The sequence below is a fragment of the Ranitomeya imitator genome, chromosome 9 (genome assembly GCF_032444005.1).
Source record: "Ranitomeya imitator isolate aRanImi1 chromosome 9, aRanImi1.pri, whole genome shotgun sequence".
In the NCBI taxonomy this organism is placed as follows: Eukaryota; Metazoa; Chordata; class Amphibia; order Anura; family Dendrobatidae; genus Ranitomeya; species Ranitomeya imitator.
This window is the reverse complement of record NC_091290.1, coordinates 31822761-31842168: the sequence shown is the minus strand read 5'-3', so window position 1 is coordinate 31842168 and position 19408 is coordinate 31822761. Positions and strand designations below refer to the sequence as shown.

Genomic DNA, 19408 nt, shown 5'->3' with positions numbered 1-19408 from the left:
GTCTCTGATCTGCAGGATCCTGCAGAAGGAGCGGATCAGACAGATTTGCATTTTGTTGCAAAAGTTTCCAGAAAACTTGTATTTTATTTTTGAAGTCCCTTGTGGTTGTATACGAGTCCAGTGGGCGGTCCTAGTCAGGGATTGACCGTCTTCCCTGTACGGTGCCAGATAACTGTCAATCACTAGTAGGACCGCCCACTGGACTCCTACATATAACCAGAGATCTCATTGAATAAAGAATACAAGATTTACTGAATCTTTTCGCTGACATTTACTTATGAAGAAAATACCTAAGATTAGCCATTTCTTTAGGAAGATTGTAGCTTAAAAACTTGTTCAGCTTCTTGGCGTGGGATTCTCTTGTGAACTTGATCTTCAGGACCTGCTTCAAGTACCTGAAAGGGGAAAAATAAAAGTAAGAATATTTCTGCAGTGCCTTAAACTAAATGTCGTAGGCTTTGGTCTTATAGTAAGCTCCAAGAACAACGTTCAGTACGAGAACCTACTTCTAGATGAACATGCCCTGCAGCTGTCGCTCGACCATCCCCCACCACCACACAAAACGCATTGACGAGCCCAGGAGAACGCTCACAGAATGACAATGACATCTGGTTCCTTGTGAGGAATTTTAGAGCCTCTTCTGCCCCCAGGAAAGTGCTGATTTAGCCGCAAATCTAAATTTTTTCCTAACGCAGCCTAGAATAAGTAACTAAAGTCTATTTACACTTGACAGAGAAGGGCTGAGACAGGAGAAGAAATTAATCTTCACCTTGGCTGATTGTACACAGAGGACTGAGGCTACAGAAAGATCTTGTGCTCAGCCAGTAGAGGAGAAAATTTATTTCTTATGTCACAGCCCATCTCCAGTGTGTGGTTATGACACATCTGCTCTGTCAGTTGAGACACAGGACTCGGGAGCAGCGTTTCTTCGGACTGCAGACCAGGGGCTATTCTAATATATTCTTTGAAGGTAAGCTATAGCTCAAACTCGACTTTAGTCTAACATGTTGATCCAGAGGAAGGCAAACCCCATGGGGAAGACACTAATGGTTCCATATTAGAGGAAAAATTCCTTACCGACTCCACAAATGGCAATCAGACTACTTCCCGTTAACAGCTCCACCGAAAATACTACTTTTAATGCCGGCATGAAAGATTCAGCAATAAGCAAGCGCTTCGCTGGTTTATCAGGCGATTGCTGGCATTTTTACACAAGTTGATAATTGGCAAATGAGTTCTTACAGACGCCCATTCCCCAAAAAATTAAACGGGCTTTAACTTACTTCTCCATTGTTCCAAAAAGCCACTTGGGTTCCTTATTGAATGGCATGCTCATGCCGTGAAAACGAGCCATCTTCTCCGCTATCTCAGCGGATATATCAGGAAAACTCAGCTCTTCAGTCTCTAGCTTTCGACTCTAAAAATCAGAAAGTCAACAGGATTATTCTTTTTTTTCCTCCCCATGCAACTAGAAAATGGAGAATACATTGCTTTAGGGGGGAGTAATTGGGGTCCAAGTTACAGGTCAGATTTCAGGGCTTAAGAAACGGATTTGTACAATGTATTTAAAAGAAAAAAAAAACAATGTGATCGTGATGGACAATGGACATGACTAATTATACTTGGTTTGTATAGATTTCTAGTCTCCTGACTCTGAATAAGACAAGGAGGTGTGATCCAAAAGGAAATCATCTGACTGTATGGAAAGCAGAAACTGGGGCCAAGGAGCAGAAGTCTGGCATGTGATAAGCGAGTCACTGACAGGCAGCAGTGACACAATTATCACATCCAGAATTACACATCATCACGAGCCAAAGAAGAACGTGACCTCCTCGCTGCACTCACCGGAATGAATTGCTCCAGTCGCCCCTGTGGAAAGATTCCATACAATCTGGGGCCGAGAGACCTTTCTGCCAGGATGGCAAACATCACACTCTCCATTACCATAGCTGCAGCATCCTGATCGCAAAAAAAATAAATAAAATATAAGTTATAAAAAATATAATTGAAATATAATCTATTTTTACTACAAATATAAAGTAATATAAAATATAATGTAATTATATTATATTAGATTTTAATTAAAGGACCCGTCCTTTCAAAAAGGGTCAAATGGGTTATTGGACACCGCTGTTCAAGGTAGTCAATGTTGAAAGGAATCAATGACCGGGTTTTCGCCACCTAATCTGAGAGCAGCGTCACGTAAAGGCAGAGGACCCAGATTCCAGCTATGTCACTAGTCTGTTTGCTGTAGCTTTGATAAAAATCACTTTCATCAGCAGGAAATCATTAGAGGACTAGGCGACTCGTGCCATGTAGTCCTCCTTTGTGTAACCCCGCCCCCCATACTGATTGGAAGCTTTCTGCCTATGCATAGTGTAAACAGAAAGCTGATAATCAGTAGTGTGGGCGGAGTTATACAGGGCTCAGCATTTAGAGAACTGCCTAGATCTGCAGCAGATAAATTAGGGATTTTATCAAAACTGCAGCAAGCAGCCCAGTAAGTGATACATCGCTGGAATCAGAATCTCTGTCCCTACGTTATGCTGCTCTCAGATGGGAGAGCAAAAACCTGGTGACAGATTCCCTTTAAGTTAACAGAAGCAGATTAATGATAGGAACTGGATTGTAGAGAGAAAGTCCAAAGAAAAGTCCTCCCATACACAGAATCGTCGACAACCTACAGGTATCAGTCCAATATGTTTGGGTGCCCCCCTCCCTAAACAGATGTCAGATACATAAGGATCCAGCATGTACGATTTCAGTACGATGTATTTTTTTGTTTTTTAACTTTTCAACATTTTAGTACTTTAGCAGCCCAAATATATATTTATATATTTTATGGAAAAAAAACAAAACAAGTAGTAGCCTTATTGTGTGAGACAACGTGTGTTTCCGTCGATAGAGCTGTATACAGGATTTTCTATAATTTTTTATGGACAGGTTATGGTTTTAGTGGAAATTTCTTGTGGGTGGCCAAGTAGCGTCTATAGACAATTGGATTACTTTTATAAGTGCGTATTAAGCATCTCGGATTGCAGTGATTTTCCACAGTGTCGACACTTCATCACATGCAACTTTAAAAAAAAATAAAAATAAAAAAAAGCTACACCCGAACTATGACCTCTTCATAAGAAGTAAACAGAGCGGCAAGGCGTGAGCTCGCATGTATACATTGTGCTAATGCGTCGGGCTGCTCACGCTTCATAAGGCAGGAAGCCTGTAGGAAGGCCTAAAACTAGAATATCACACCATGTCTGCTGTAGTGAACTATGAAATAAAGCGCCGTTCACACCCGGATCGGTCCAGTCATTAGGAGCTGGAGTCTGTCAAGGAATGGATCAGGGATTAGGCTCCAATGACGGAGCAGAAAACCAAACGTGGAAAGGATGTGATCACCTCTTGCTCCTGCCTTGAAATTAACCCAATAACCAAACTAGTTCACCCGCCCAAAAAAGAAAAAACTAATCTAATTTTTCATTTGTTCGTATAACAGAAGATAAGAAAAATTTGATTATGGTAAGAAAAATATGCAAATAACTAAAGTTTGCTCTTAGGCTACGTTCACATTTGCGTTGCGTCGGGCGCAGGTTCGGCGACGCATGCGTCATGCGCCCCTATATTTAACATGGGGGCGCATGGACATGCGTTGTCTTGCGTTTTGTGACGCATGCCTCTTTTTTGGCGCAAGCGTCAGGGCGCAGAGGACGCAAGTTGCATTTTTTTGCGTCCAAAATCACGCCAAAAAAGGACGCATGCATCACAAAACAATGCGTTTTGCATGCGTTCTTGTTTGCGTTGTGCATTGCGTCGCCGACGCAGGACCGCACAACGCAAATGTGAACGTAGCCTTAGTATTATTTTGGGGCACACCCCATCCGAAAAGTCCTATGGCACTGTGATGGTCAGTGTCTCCGAAGATCGTTCATTGCAAAAACTCACCTGGAAGAAATTCTCCCTTTGGGTTTCCTGATTTTCCCCTTTGTTACAAGACATCTGTTAAAAAGTACAATGAAGTCATTTAACGAACAAGAAATGGCAAGTAACTCGTCAACGCAAACAGGGCAGCGAGCGCAAAGTCTGTGTCTAAATATACGCCAATTTCAATTGTCAAACTATATCGACAAGTCTTCCTGGAGGTCTCCCCAAAAGTGAGCCCCCACACATAAAAGAGTGCAGCCTGTAACCTGCCCTACAGTATAAAAGTCACCCATAACAGTAAAACTGACAAATTTTAATTAAGTGACGTCACATGTGAAATCCATAGAGACCAATCCCAACATACATTATTGCTCTTTACATTTACATATGCTGCTTTGTAGAAATTGAAAGGGAGACCAATCATGTTGAAGATAGTCTGATCTGCAGGCAGCATGTTATAGAGCAGGGGTAGCGGATCAGATTGAGAGACAAGTTTCAGTAACACTTGTATTTTATTCATTAAAATCTCCAGTGTTTGTATGCATAGGAGTCCAGTGGGCAGTCCTACTACTGATTGATACACTGGACTCATTTTATTCATTCACATCCCTGTTTGTAAGCTTACTAGACCAGTTGGCGGTCCTACTCGTGACGGTCAATCATTAGTAGGGCTGCCCAATGGACTCATTCATTGACATACCTGTGAGTCCAGTGGGTGGTCCTGCTCAGTGATCGTCAATTAGTAGGACCGCCCTCTTGACTCATGCTTACAAACAAGGACTTTAAAATAAAAGTTACACTGAATATTTTCCCACAAACCTATATATCAATGTGCTCAGCTTCTCCTCCTCTATACCGTGCTGTCCACTGATTGGACTCGTGACTGGTTCCCTTTAATCTTTAAGAAGCTACTACAGTCAGCTGTCAGACATGAGAAGACATACCTTTTTGTACAATATTCCTGTATGGAAACACATGAAGGTAAAGGGTAACGGGCAACAGAGAGAACAACATTTCTTATACTGTACCCAGGAAGAAATGGCTAAAACCAACTCTAGGCATCAGATCAGAAAGCAGGCTCTTGGTGGTGTCCATCTCATACAGGAAGGAATAGTATGGGGGATTAATAGAGCAAAATTGGCCAAACTTAATTCTGTTGGTGACTGAGCACAAGTCCTTGATCTTGGCTCAAATTGTAAAGTAACACTGGTTCAGGAGGGATAAATGGAGAACCAGATCACATTAATGGGAAATTGAGGAGTAAAGGCCATGGTAGGAGTGTGGGTCAACTCTTGGGTCATTCTAGGGAAAATAGATATTATGAGGACGGACCAGCTAGAAACCTGGTTTCTAAGCCTAGTTGGTATTTTATGGAGGCTTGTGCAAAACCAAAAATGAACTAAGCCAGGCTTGAATGGAGGCAGTCCTAACTCACTTCTCAGGGCTCCTTCAGACATCCATGAGAATTGGTCCGATCTCCGATCGCAATGCTTGGCCTGGACGGGCGTCTCCCGATCTGGAGCGTGAAGCTCAGGGTTGGGAAGACACATGGGCACTCCATGCATTGGGATCAGAGCTCAGACCGATTATCAAGGTCGTTTGAAGGAGATTGTAATTATTTTTATTTTAGGTCTTTCAAAGGTGGCCTGGGACCTATAGACATCAGGGCTCCATGCAAGAGGATCATCTATCAAAAGTCATTCTCCTGAACATGATAGAATCAAGAAACTTCTCCAAAACACCACCACTTTAGCAGTTTTCTAAGTTCTCAATCTTTTCGAGGACTATTTTTGAAAAAGGAATCTGTCGCTAGGTTTATGCTGCCCGACATGGTTTTCGTCGTGTATCCCCCTAGTGTAAATGCACTTTGAGTAATCTAAGGAGGACGCCGATAACCCAGCAAACGAGCAAGATGTCTGTTCGGCGGGTGAAAAAAAACATTGTTCTTGGTAGCATGTTGTCCTGCGTGTACACAACACGTGCTGCCAAGAGCAGCAGTATGCTACGCACACAATACGATTGATCATTCTGTGCACATCGGAAGTGAGGGGCCGGCCTGTCTGAACACTATTAGATGACCACTGATGGGCTCGCTGGTAGCCAATCGCCATTTGCCTAATAGGAGAGTTCCACCAGAAGAAATTACCGAGTCATAAAATCTCATTTTATCAGCCAAAATGGGAGGTCCGGCACTGGTATTTAAGAGGAACTTATGGAACAAAGGGAATAGGAGGCCATCAAGAGGCCGGTGGAACCTGGAGCCCACCCAATATCAAGGGCGTGGTTGCACAAGTACACGATGGAAGAGACTCCAATGGTCAGTTGTGGAATCATGAGATACCGTCCTGACTCCTACTGTACTAACACTCCCGACTCCGGAATTCAACTCCTTCATAAACGGCCAGCAAAATGTAATTTACTGGAGTAAAATTATATCACTGGATCTCTGATTTTTGATAAATAGGGGCCTTCGACTGATCGAAAGTAAAACATTTAGATTATGAAAAATAGAGAACTTTTCTAAATTTCTATCAAAGTTAATTATATAGTCAAAAAATAAATCTATATTCTATATCTCTATAATAATTTTAAGTTGAAGTCATGTAAATGGAATAGGACTCCTCAGCCCTGCCCACTGCACCAGATGAAGGATTCTATGGCAGCGAAACCACATGTTCCTTTAAAAGCTGTTCGGAGATGTTTCGCCGTACTATAAATAAAGTTTAGGACCGTATTTACCTTTTTTGGTCACTTAGTAGGACTATTTATTTTTTTAATTTAATTTTTTTAACTTTATTTTTTCAGATTTCTATTACCGTACATACCCATCATACAAGTTAAGGAATAGGACCCTTTTTTCAGTTGTGAGTTTGCACAAAAAAAAACAAAACAAAAAAAAACAAAACAAAAAATTAAGTCCTGGATTAAAATTTGTAAAAAAAAATAAAAATAAAAATCCAATTTAGGAGCCATTAACAGAATTGCCTGGTTAGTTCATTTTGGCCTCGAAGCACAGCTAGACCATAAAAGCATATATAGAGAAACAGACTGATGCATGCATAATATAGCATTGCTTGGGAAAGTTAAAAAAAAAAAAAAAAAGCTTAAAACATAATGTTCCGACTCTGAGGTTGCATACTATACCGTGGATCGTGTCTGTCACCTGGAAACCAGAGTGTGCAAGGCACGATGGCATGGGTACGCCTGCAGCAAAGAACACATGCACATACAACTAAAGAGGTATAACACCCTGCCCCAGCAATGATTAGTCTCCACCCGCAAAACCCACCCAACAAACACCTGGAAATAATGCCAGAAAACAAGGCTACACGTGGTCATTTTACAAATAATTTTTTTTTTTTTTTCATTACACTGGCATTTAATAATGCAAAATATATTGTGCCAATTTGGAACATTAGTAGAAAATTAGTATAATAAAGATATAATAATTTTTAACACCTCAACATAAACTGGAACATAAAAAAACGGTGTTCAACATTTTATACCAATTAATAAAAATTCTGAAAGAACTGTATAAAAAAAAATAAAAAATATTTTCATACTATCAAGAGTAAAGTTGAGCATTACCAGCCACTACAGTTTTCACCGTCCGATCTAGTGATCTAGTCCGAAGCCTTTATACCCAGTTCCTTGTGTGAAAGAAAAATAGATATTTGCCCGGCATCTCAAATAGAAAAGGACATTATCATCCTTTTTTTTTTTTTTTTTTTTTTTAACACTAGTTGGCTGCCATACTTTTGTCAGAGAACAGGACGGCCATTAAGAAAAAAAAAAAAAATTTTTAAAATGGTGTTGATAGCCAAGAAGTATGGTTTCTCTTTGCAGAGATTAACATGCTAAGCATGGTGTTGAAAATAGTAAAACTTGTTAGGTAGACATTAGGCGAAACAAACAAATAATTGAGTGTGCATGGTTTACCAAAACAACTCGATATTCACCCAAATTATATGGCAAAAGAAACTTCAGCTTTAATTAAAATTAAAAAAACAAAACAAAAAAACATGGGCAGAGCATAGGATCGTGTTTTCAGTGTTCTCGAATATTTACTCTAAAACTTGTTTATCGAGTCGGCACGATGCATAATTCACCGAAGCAGGACATCTGTGAAAGTCAGCTGAATGCAGCGGTCAGAAAACACGAGAACTTTAATTTGAACTTTTTGAAATTCAAAAATATTCATAAGGTCTTGGAAAAAAAAAAAAAACAGTCACCCGATCTAGATCAGCATTTCCTAACTGGTAGATTGTGAGCAGCATGAGACTTTAAGGGAACCTGTCACCTGAATTTGGCGGGACCGGTTTTCGGTCATATGGGCGGAGTTTTCGGATGTTTGATTCACCCTTTCCTTACCCGCTGGCTGCAATATTGGATTGAAGTTCATTCTCTGTCCTCCGTAGTACACGCCTGCGCAAGGCAATCTTGCCCTGCGCACGCGCAGTATGCTTTGCCCAACTGTGGGCAAAGCCGAAAAGCATTAGTGCGCATGCGCCGGCGCACTATGTCCCGGAACACAGCGAAATACTTCCGGGACATAGTGCGCCGGCGCATGCGCACTAATGCTTTTTGCCTTGCGCAGGCGTGTACTACGGAGGACAGAAAATGAACTTCAATCCAATATTGCGACCAGCATGCAGCCAGCGGGTAAGGAAAGGGTGAAACAAACACCCGAAAAATCCACCCATATGACCGAAAACCGGTAACGCCAAATTCAGGTGACAGGTTCCCTTGAAGCCGCTGGAGTTCAGTTCCCCAGATGTTGGCGGATACATAAATCATTTGTATATATGTATAGACACATTGTTACGAACTAGGGACAACGTGGTCCTTGTCTGTTTAAATAAAGGACAGGCGCTTAATGCCTTCCCCCTCAGAGGATGGTTTAAATAAAGGACAGGCGCTTAATGCCTTCCCCCTCAGAGGATGGTTTAAATAAAGGACAGGCGCTTAATGCCTTCCCCCTCAGACGTTGGTTTAAATACAGGACAGGCGCTTAATGCCTTCCCCCTCAGAGGATGGTTTAAATAAAGGACAGGCGCTTAATGCCTTCCCCCTCAGACGTTGGTTTAAATAAAGGACAGGCGCTTAATGCCTTCCCCCTCAGACGTTGGTTTAAATAAAGGACAGGCGCTTAATGCCTTCCCCCTCAGACGTTGGTTTAAATAAAGGACAGACACTTAATGCCTTCCCCCTCAGATGTTGTGTTTCCAAGCGGTTCAGTGTCCCCTCCTCCCACCTACTTGCTTTCCATCACTCTACTCCTGTGCAGACAAAACTGTCAATCAAGAAAGAGAAAGGCAGAGACAAATGCGTAATTAGTAGGTGAACGTTGCACCAGAACAGCACAAAATGACTGCTCTAACCATTCACAGGGGCTAACAGACTCCCTTACAAAATATATCCAGGTAATCAGTCTTATTCTTGAGGAATCTGCCAATTATATGATTTTGACTAATAGTTTCTTTTTCTTCTTTAAAGGGGTTGTCTGGAGGATATTAACCTTCGTCAGGCTGCATAATTTTACAACGTTAACAGGCTGCAGAGGTACAATTGTACCTTCATATATATTTTATTGAAATTTGGCCAATATATTCTGGACCAAAACTGAAGAGATGTCACAAAATTTCAGCCCTCTACGGCTTTTCGAAAAAAAAAAAAAGTTATTGCAATTTTAAAACGGAATAGTTACAATTGTACCTACTCAGCCGGACGAAGGTTAAAAAATAAAAAATGTAAGAGATCAGACTGGATAAAGTAAAAAAAAAAAATAAAGGCAGGGTCCTCTCCCTTTTTTATACATGAATATAACTTTTTTTTTTTTTTTTATAAGTACAGCACCCTAGCATTATTGGTGCTATAATATAAAAAAAAAATGTAACATTTTTATAATTTTTTTCTAATTATACTACAAAAAATTACAAATACATTATATAAAAACAACAAACTTATTTATTTTTTATATTAATCTCACTAAGCTACTACTGCGCCTGTTTGCGTGCTTAGTCTACACTTGTACCTACTTCATGGTGCCACCTGGAAATGACCAATCATCTAATCACTGACCTCAGCAGTGACCAATCAGCAAAATGGGCAGAAATGCCTGCTCAGCCAATCAGTGGCCTCAGCCAAACGGGCGGTAATGCCTGCTCAGCCAATCAGTGGCCTCAGCCAAACGGGCGGTAATGCCTGCTCAGCCAGTCAGTGGCCTCAGCCAAACGGGCGGTAATGCCTGCTCAGCCAGTCAGTGGCCTCAGCCAAACAGGCGGTAATACCTGCTCAGCCAATCAGTTGCCTCAGCCAAATGGGCGGTAATGCCTGCTCAGCCAGTAGTTGAGGCGGGTCATTGCTGTGACCTGTGATGGACTGAGAATGACCTGAGGAGCAAGTAGTATTACCTTATATCCTCTGAGAACTTTTAAAAATGGATTTTATTCACAGGGCAACATCTTTAAAAAAGTAGAGCGGTTCAACAACTGTCTCACAATCTAGAGAAAGTTGGGAATGTCTGATCTAGATCATGACCAACCTTGGGTCACCCATCTAATGATTCATCGTTGGACATGTAGCCACCATTCACCTTCGTCGCATCAGCTTTTACAGCATGAATGACTCGTCCTCACGCTTCTCTTAATGGCAGGGCAAAGTTCAAAGTCAATTTCCGAGAACCCGCAAAGTCAATGACAGATTAGTGGGCAGGCATTGATTTCTACGACTGTCCCTGGGCGTGTTACTGAAGGGAATGATTCAAGCGCAGATGGCAGATTGACCCCGATAGGAATTGTACTGACAGTATCAAAGTCCGGGCCACACGGCTCTCTTGGTTTGGACTTTGATTGTGACCGACTGGGGCAAGAACCCAGCGGTAAATAGAGAAGCCGCCAATGTCAATAACCTTAGAAGCTTCTCACATCAAAACAGACAGATCGACTCTAATGGGTTTACAAAGCCAAATGTGATTAATGAATCATTTATAAACCCAAGTCTAAATATTGCAGAATGTAATTGACTCATTTACTGACAATACACACCATTAATAGATTGCACAACTATGTACCCGCTAGGAGATAAAGGGCGGATGGATGATTCATGGGCATTTATAAACTCATCCACGTGTTCTTTGGTGGAACATCATCCTCCTCCTCGATTGTAAAATAAAATTTCTTAAACTTACCAGTAAGAAACAGTCTTAGCAAAGGAGGGGGGTATGTAAAGGGGCATTTACCTCTAAACCTGGTGGCATGACCAATTTATGGTCTCCAGCCAATTCTTCAGAATTAGAACGCCAACCATCAGCTGGAAACAATCTGAAAAGCAGACAATGATCACCTCTGCCAACGATTGTTAATCAAAAGATCGTCTGCCCATATGACAAAGGCAAATGCAGTTTTTTTTGGAATTTAAGGGACCCTGGCATGAGATTCACTAGGCAGACGGAATCCAAGGTTTAGGTTTTACGCTGAACCATTAGTGTTTCAGAAAAAAAAACAAAAACATTTTGATAATGGGATTCAAATGACTAGTCCAAGAGGCTGGACTCAGGTGGCTTCTCCCTGCCCACTCTTCTAGAGTGACAGGTCTCTCCATGGGCGTGCGCGCACACAAAAACCTGCTCATCTAAAGGGAGCATTACAGGAAGAAGCCGCCCAAAAGTTTTGACTAGCCACGTTTCAGAGTAAAACCTAGAGCTCGACTTCGGTTCAGCAAGATCCTCTCGTCAGGTTTCCTTTAAACTTCAACAAATTTAGGAGGCCTGAGGATACAGAAAGCCTCCGATATGTCGTATGTTTCGAGCACAGAGACCTCCTCACAATCTGCTAGAATTTGGCTGTCAAAGTATCCTGGGCGCGCGTCGGGGCAACATAGCTTGGATTAGCGGGGTTCTAACGCTGAACGTTAAAGAGACGCTGCAACCATTAAAGTAGAGTGCTAGTTGTTGGTCTTCACGAGCTCTTTTTTTAGGCAGCCAACATACAATGGCCATCCATGCAAATTCTGTAGAAGGCAGAAGTGGCGCCAACATCAGAAGAGCGAGACTCTTTACTACACAACTGCCCTCTTGTTATAGAGCTTGGCAGGGATTAGAGGCCCACTGAGCTTGGATCATGCCATCAGTGTCTAAACACCTTTAATCGATTGACTAAAGGGCCAAGGCCTTTCCCGTTCCCTTTGCTTTTTTTTTTTACATTCTTTAAGGAGCTGAGGACTCAGTAAAATATAATAGAGGTCAAGTTGTGAGAAGCTGGTCATCAACCTATCTAGCACTTTAGTAGCTTCACTCTAGAAAAAGTCAGGGGTCTCAGAGCCCAGATGGGGGAGAAAAAAAAAAGTTGACATATCAGAAGTTTTCTATAGCTGGAAGTCAAGTGCGTGACTTGCCAAGTGTAACGATCATGCTGCATTGGATATGGCATTGCCTACCTCGGGGGGCAGAATTGGGGTCTGGGTTTGCAGTACTGATGAACATAGCTAAGGTTGGCTAATGAGAGATGTCTGATAAAACGAGGTGCAATAATAAGATTTCCGTTTGGTTTGAAGACTGATCCTGTGCATAAGTATGTAGGAATCGGAAAGAACACAAGTTGCAAATGTTTCACGTTTGCTCAATGTCCGTCTGGTGATGTTGGCAAAATAGACACCAATAGGATCAATTCACGACAAAATACACAACTTATGTGAAGAGCTCACCCACCTGCAAGATGGCGCCGTATATCCGCAGAAGAACACTGCGGGGCTCGTTGTCCACACAGATCACATCCTCCGGCAATGAGCAATGAAACAGCATGTTACTGAGGCCACCGCTAAAATGAAAAGGGGACAATCAGGTTACACAAGGGTGCCGAATAATGACTTCCACTAAAGTTACGCGTACATCTTTGTTCAACCAACCACTATTCCTCCAATCCCTTATTCAGTCTGTTTCGCCGAATGCTCATGTGTTGTCAGAGGGTAAAGTGGAGAACATAAGTGTGGAGGATACAACATTCCAGGTCCTTCAAGAGGTTTCCATAGCCATAAAACAGTCAGCCAGTTCCACCAATATTGGCACAATCAGCTGAACTTTGTCCAGTATGCGAGGGAGCCCTTAAAGGTGGTTGACCGGTCAGATATCGACGACATCTCATTCTCCGCTGCTGGATACTGCAGATCAGTGTCTTGTCAACAGCAGCTTATCTTCAGTCTTCAGCAGCGGCTGCAACCAAATAAATGAAGCTGCGCATAATATAAGCAAATACCTCCAATTAAAAATAGTTTTTCTGATTAGCCATCTTTCCTCATGTGCAAGCATTGCAGAACCTTAGGTATCCATGGTAAAGACCGCTGATCTACTGCCAGTTAGCTGTATCTAGTGGTTGTAACCATGGATTCCTTAGGTCCTGCAATGTCTGCACCTAGCAAATCAGAAAAACTATACAACATTTCAAATTCAGTATTTGCGATTATACCTATTATCTATTGGACAGAATCTTGTTCTGCTATAAAAGTTCTGACTATGAATAAACACAAGCTGATTAATACTCATCTGTGCTTGAAGTAAAAGGTGTAAAGACTTTAGATACCTATGAAAACGGCAAATGTCATCAAGGTCATAGCTACAAGAGTGACCTTGACCATTGAGAAGAATCAAACTGCTGCTATCAATAAGTGACACGTGTGAACTCTGACGTGACTTGGGAAACGCTTTGAATAAAGAAGTGTTGTCAAAACACCAAGCTGGCCCAGGAGCTGTGTAATTGCAGCCCTGTACATGTTTTACTTGGAAACACTGGAAGCAATTTAGAGAAAACGCACTTTATAAAGCTGAACGAGGACTTTGTGCCCGAAAGGCCAGACCCTGGTGGATTCTTCTCACATCATATATAGGATTAATATACAGGCAAAGAGCGTTAAAGTGCTGCCTGCCTTACCGGAAGAGCGGCTACAGGGAGAAAACTCATTTCTATCCTCCATGAAGCCGCTCGGTTCCATCATTGGGGTGTTGCAGGAACGGTTAAAGTGGCGGATGTAGGTTCAGCGCAAGGTCTTCAGCACAAGGTCTTCAGCACAAGGTCTTCAGCACAAGGTCTTCAGCACAAGGTCTTCAGCACAAGGTCTTCAGCACAAGGTCTTCAGCACAAGGTCTTCAGCACAAGGTCTTCAGCACAAGGTCTTCAGCACAAGGTCTTCAGCACAAGGTCTTCAGCACAAGGTCTTCAGCACAAGGTCTTCAGCACAAGGTCTTCAGCACAAGGTCTTCAGCACAAGGTCTTCAGCACAAGGTCTTCAGCACAAGGTCTTCAGCACAAGGTCTTCAGCACAAGGTCTTCAGCACAAGGTCTTCAGCACAAGGTCTTCAGCACAAGGTCTTCAGCACAAGGTCGATACAACCTCAATTTGTCCCTGTAGTGGCTGATTTAGTAATTAAACGTCTATTTATCTGCTAATTAAATCCATATCTGCAGGTAAAAAGTATTTTGGCATCTGACCCCAGTATAACCCAAGTAAAAAAAAATAAAAAGGAGCGGGTCCAGTTCCTATAATTTTCATCCAGGGTTGAGACTACCGTTTTATCCATTATGGTTCCTTGTCACAAATGGTTACATATCCGGTATGCTTTGCATTCAGATCTAACCTGGGCAATATCTTCCGATGAGGGCATGTTACAATACAGACCCCGAGTCAATAAGGCGGGGGAGATCTTCCTGTGCAAACACTGGGCCGGTGCCAGGATAGTAACTAAGTAATCAGCTCACCATGTGGGATTACTGAGAATTAGGACTCCTGACCTGTACAACTAGGGTCACTGTGACCCGGTCACCGGGATCTTTTGTAGCTCTGACCCTGAGTGTTTAGCAGTGGCTGAAATAAATCTGATTGTAAACACTAGTCAATGGTGGCTTTCACTAGCCAATCAATTCATGCTCTCCAAACGCAGTCTCCTGGAGAGATCTGCATCTGTAAAGGTACCGTCACACTCAGTAACTTTGCAACGAGAACGACAACGATCCGTGACGTTGCAGCGTCCTGGATAGCGATCTCGTTGTGTTTGACATGCAGCAGCCATCTGGAACCCGCTGTGACATCGCTGGTCGGAGCTAGAAGTCCAGAACTTTATTTGGTCATCAGGTCGGCGTGTATCGTCATGTTTGACATCAAAAGCAATGATGCCAGCAACGTTTTACATGGAGCTAACAACCAGCTACAACGATAAGTGAGTCGCCGTTACGTCACTGGATCGTTCCTGCATCGTTCTGGAGCTGCGGTGTTTGGCGTCTCCACAGCGACCTAAACAGCGACGCTCCAGCGATCGGCTCGTTGTCTATATCGCTGCAGCGTCGGTGAGTGTGGCGGTACCTTAACCGAGCACAACCACGAGGACTCAGACCACCACAGGTCGGCCCTGCCCCAAACATTGAATGCAAACCGTGTTTGCTGAACATGTAATGTGTAACGTCCAGGGCCGGGCGACAAGGTCACTTCTGAAATCCTAAAGGAGAACTACATTGGGCAACTGCAAAAGGAAAGTTAGAAGAGGAACTCCATAAAGGGGATTTTTTTCCCCCCATGAGCAAATTAGGAACTGGTGCCTAGAAAGTGACGAATGGGACTTTCTGCAGCGGCGAGGCGGCCAAGGCTGTCACGGGCAGCTGAAGCAGCGAAAAATGGACAGCACACGGACCAATGTAATCAATGAGGAAGGGCAGACGAGGGATTTTTTTTCACTGACCGATTGTGCAGGTTTACAAAAAAACTAGCGTATATTGCTGATATTGATGGGTTCTGGTGAGTATGGAATCTTGTTGGGGGAAATATTGATTCAGCACGTCCCATAGAATGACGACCGTTCTGTCTTCCGGAGATAAGCCACAGGCCGAGAATGTCTGAGGGCCACTAGAAAACAGGAGACCTCGACCAAGTGAGCACTCCTGTGTATGGTAGAGCCGGCCGAGATGGCTACCGGCCAAAAAAAAAGTCATTTTACTGATGGCCATCGAACATGAATTGGCAGGCTTTAGAGGGATTGTTCGGGACCAACATGGACAGCCTATCCTTAGGAAAGGTCATCAAAGTCTAATCGGTGGGGGGTATGACACCCAAAGAGAATGAGTGGAGCGGAGAAGTGTGTTCAGTCCCCACTTCAGACAGCAATGTGCAGAGTCCCTACCTTAGGAGGATCCTGGAGGTCGGACCCCCAAACCTCACCAAGTCATCTCCCATGCTACGGATAGGTGATGAAAAGGTGATTCATCCCTACAAGTTATCCCTACAGATATTGGCAAAAAACCTCATCCGTCCTATGACTGGTACACGGCAGCAGACAGACCCCATTTACCATAATGGGATCGGTTTGCTTTCAGACTGGGAGACTAATGTTACCAGCTCACTGACCGTGCAACGGAGCCTCTGACAAGTGATCCTTGCTGTGCATCTGGAGGAGGCCTGTGATCTGCATGATCTAGATGTGTGGCTGATCCCCCTCCATAGGACTGGCAGGTTTATAGCACCGAGCACAGTGATAATAGCAATGGTTCATTCAGTGGTTGGGAGCACAGATCAGGCGAAGACTACACGACTCCGAAAACAGTTATCATTGCACCAGTCACCTAGTGACAAGTTATCAAGGCCGTGATTGAGTCACCATAACCTTTGCTGCATCTGTATCGTTGGACTCAACGCCAAAACTCTGCCCGTGCGCTGCACATTTACCATGTAAGGTCTCAATGACAGCACGTTCCAGGTGCATTTACACCAGTGGCGTCACAACCCGCCGGCCGCACAGAACGACCGGGGCCGCACAGGACGACCGGGGGCCGCCAGGCCGCACAGACAATGGCCTAATTGGCCTGTCTAAATATGCCCCAAACCTCTGGTTGTGCGCTGCAGAGCTTATCCTGCAAGTCCCAAAAAATGACTTCCTATTAACTCTTAATTGCCAGGCAGCTAAAACTCAGCACACAGATCTGACAAATGTCCTATAGAAATTTAGCCATTAAGATATAAGGCGAGCGTCAATGCGGACTGTTACTCCAATGTCTGATATTGTCAGTATAAGCCCCCTCTGAATTGTACAGTGCTGCTGAATATGTTGGTGCTATAAAATCCTTCTTCACGTATCCCACTGAGGGTGAGAACTCGGTACTTTTCCATTACCTGGACACAGACATTAACAGCAGTCGCATTCAGATAGTGGAAAAGTACCGAAACTGCAACAATGCACCAGATAATAGTCTGCGTCACCGTCCGGACGTATCAGCGAGAGCGAAGCACCAGTCATCTGAATCCAGGAATTGTGATATATCGGCCATTAACCCTTTACATGAATACGGGAGCAGAACTAACAGTCACCCCCAGCAAAAGCATCCAATGCTACCAGGACCAAGTAGAAGGCCAGACACAGACAGCAGACGGCCATCACCGCAGCGATCGCTCGGCCGACACCTCCTGTGCCATCTATGAGAGCCGCTGAGGACGATGCCCGACTGCCCATCTCCAGGAGAGCAATGATCGGCAGCCTGAAATCAGACCTGACACTCCCCACCATCAGTCGGCTGGCGCCCCCATACACAAAGGACCACCAGCCAAACCCGGTGATATCGGCAGGGTCAGCCGACATCAGTCTAAGGCTACTTTCACACTAGCGTCGGAATCTCCCCGTCGCAATGCGTCGGGCAGAGACTCCAACGCTAGCGTTTAACGCATTGCACAACGGAGGCAGCGGATGCATTTCTCCGGCGCATCCGCTGCCCCATTGTGAGGTGCGGGGAGGTGGGGGCGGAGTTCCGGCCGCGCATGCGCGGTCGGAAAAAGCGGTCCGTCAGGAGCAAAAAACGTTACATGTAGCGTTTTTTGCTCCCGACGGTCCGCCAAAGCACGACGCATCCGTCGCACGACGGATGCGACGTGTGGCAATCCGTCGTCAATACAAGTCTATGGGTAAAAAACGCATCCTGCAAGCACTTTTGCAGGATGCGTTTTTTCTACAAAACGACGCATTGTGACGGATTGCAGTTAACGCTAGTGTGAAAGTAGCCTAATGTGTACAGGGACTAACAACTCGGTGCACACAATGTATTAATACATTCAAAAAACGCATCTGGAAACGATACTTTTTATAGGAACTTTGTTTTTTTCCAAACAGAGGATTAGTGGCACACGGCATCTCCCAAGGGGGGCAGCGCTACAGTGGACAGCCACAGGTCTCCGGAGGGGGGGCAGCGCCACAATGGACAGCCACAGGTCTCCGGAGGGGGGCAGCGCTACAGTGGACAGCCACAGGTCTCCGGAGGGGGGCAGCGCTACAGTGGACAGCCACAGGTCTCCGGAGGGGGGGCAGCGCCACAGTGGACAGCCACAGGTCTCCGGAGGGGGGGCAGCGCCACAGTGGACAGCCACAGGTCTCCGGAGGGGGGGCAGCGCCACAGTGGACAGCCACAGGTCTCCGGAGGGGGGGCAGCGCCACAGTGGACAGCCACAGGTCTCCGGGGGAGGGGGGGCAGCGCTACAGTGGACAGCCACAGGTCTCCGGAGGGGGGCCGGCACTACAGTGGACAGCCACAGGTCTCCGGAGGGGGGCCGGCACTACAGTGGACAGCCACAGGTCTCCGGAGGGGGGGCAGCCACAGTGGACAGCCACAGGTCTCCGGAGGGGGGCAGCGCCACAGTGGACAGCCACAGGTCTCCGGGGGAGGGGGGGCAGCGCTACAGTGGACAGCCACAGGTCTCCGGAGGGGGGCCGGCACTACAGTGGACAGCCACAGGTCTCCGGAGGGGGGCCGGCACTACAGTGGACAGCCACAGGTCTCCGGAGGGGGGCCGGCACTACAGTGGACAGCCACAGGTCTCCGGAGGGGGGGCAGCCACAGTGGACAGCCACAGGTCTCCGGAGGGGGGCAGCGCCACAGTGGACAGCCACAGGTCTCCGGGGGAGGGGGGGCAGCGCTACAGTGGACAGCCACAGGTCTCCGGAGGGGGGGGGGCAGCGCTACAGTGGACAGCCACAGGTCTCCGGAGGGGGGCAGCGCCACAGTGGACAGCCACAGGTCTCCGGAGGGGGGGCAGTGCCACAGTGGACAGCCACAGGTCTCCGGAGGGGGGCAGCGCCACAGTGGACAGCCACAGGTCTCCGGAGGGGGGGCAGCCACAGTGGACAGCCACAGGTCTCCGGAGGGGGGGCAGCCACAGTGGACAGCCACAGGTCTCCGGAGGGGGGCAGCGCCACAGTGGACAGCCACAGGTCTCCGGGGGAGGGGGGGCAGCGCTACAGTGGACAGCCACAGGTCTCCGGAGGGGGGGGGGCAGCGCTACAGTGGACAGCCACAGGTCTCCGGAGGGGGGCAGCGCCACAGTGGACAGCCACAGGTCTCCGGAGGGGGGGCAGTGCCACAGTGGACAGCCACAGGTCTCCGGAGGGGGGGCAGTGCCACAGTGGACAGCCACAGGTCTCCGGGGGAGGGGGGGCAGCGCCACAGTGGACAGCCACAGGTCTCCGGGG

General features: G+C 45.5%; 1 protein-coding gene across 1 annotated transcript in view; it reads right to left on the bottom strand.

Annotated features, from left to right (window-relative positions):
- Positions 1-19408, bottom strand: part of CHKA (choline kinase alpha) — a 31183-nt gene that overhangs the window by 10600 nt on the left and 1175 nt on the right. The window contains exons 2-6 of the mRNA XM_069740526.1: positions 12629-12737; positions 3943-3996; positions 1846-1959; positions 1284-1417; positions 291-395 (exon numbers count right to left, since the gene is read on the bottom strand). Of these exons, the coding sequence (XP_069596627.1) occupies positions 291-395; positions 1284-1417; positions 1846-1959; positions 3943-3996; positions 12629-12737 (516 nt within the window). The remainder of the gene's footprint in view (positions 1-290; positions 396-1283; positions 1418-1845; positions 1960-3942; positions 3997-12628; positions 12738-19408) is intronic.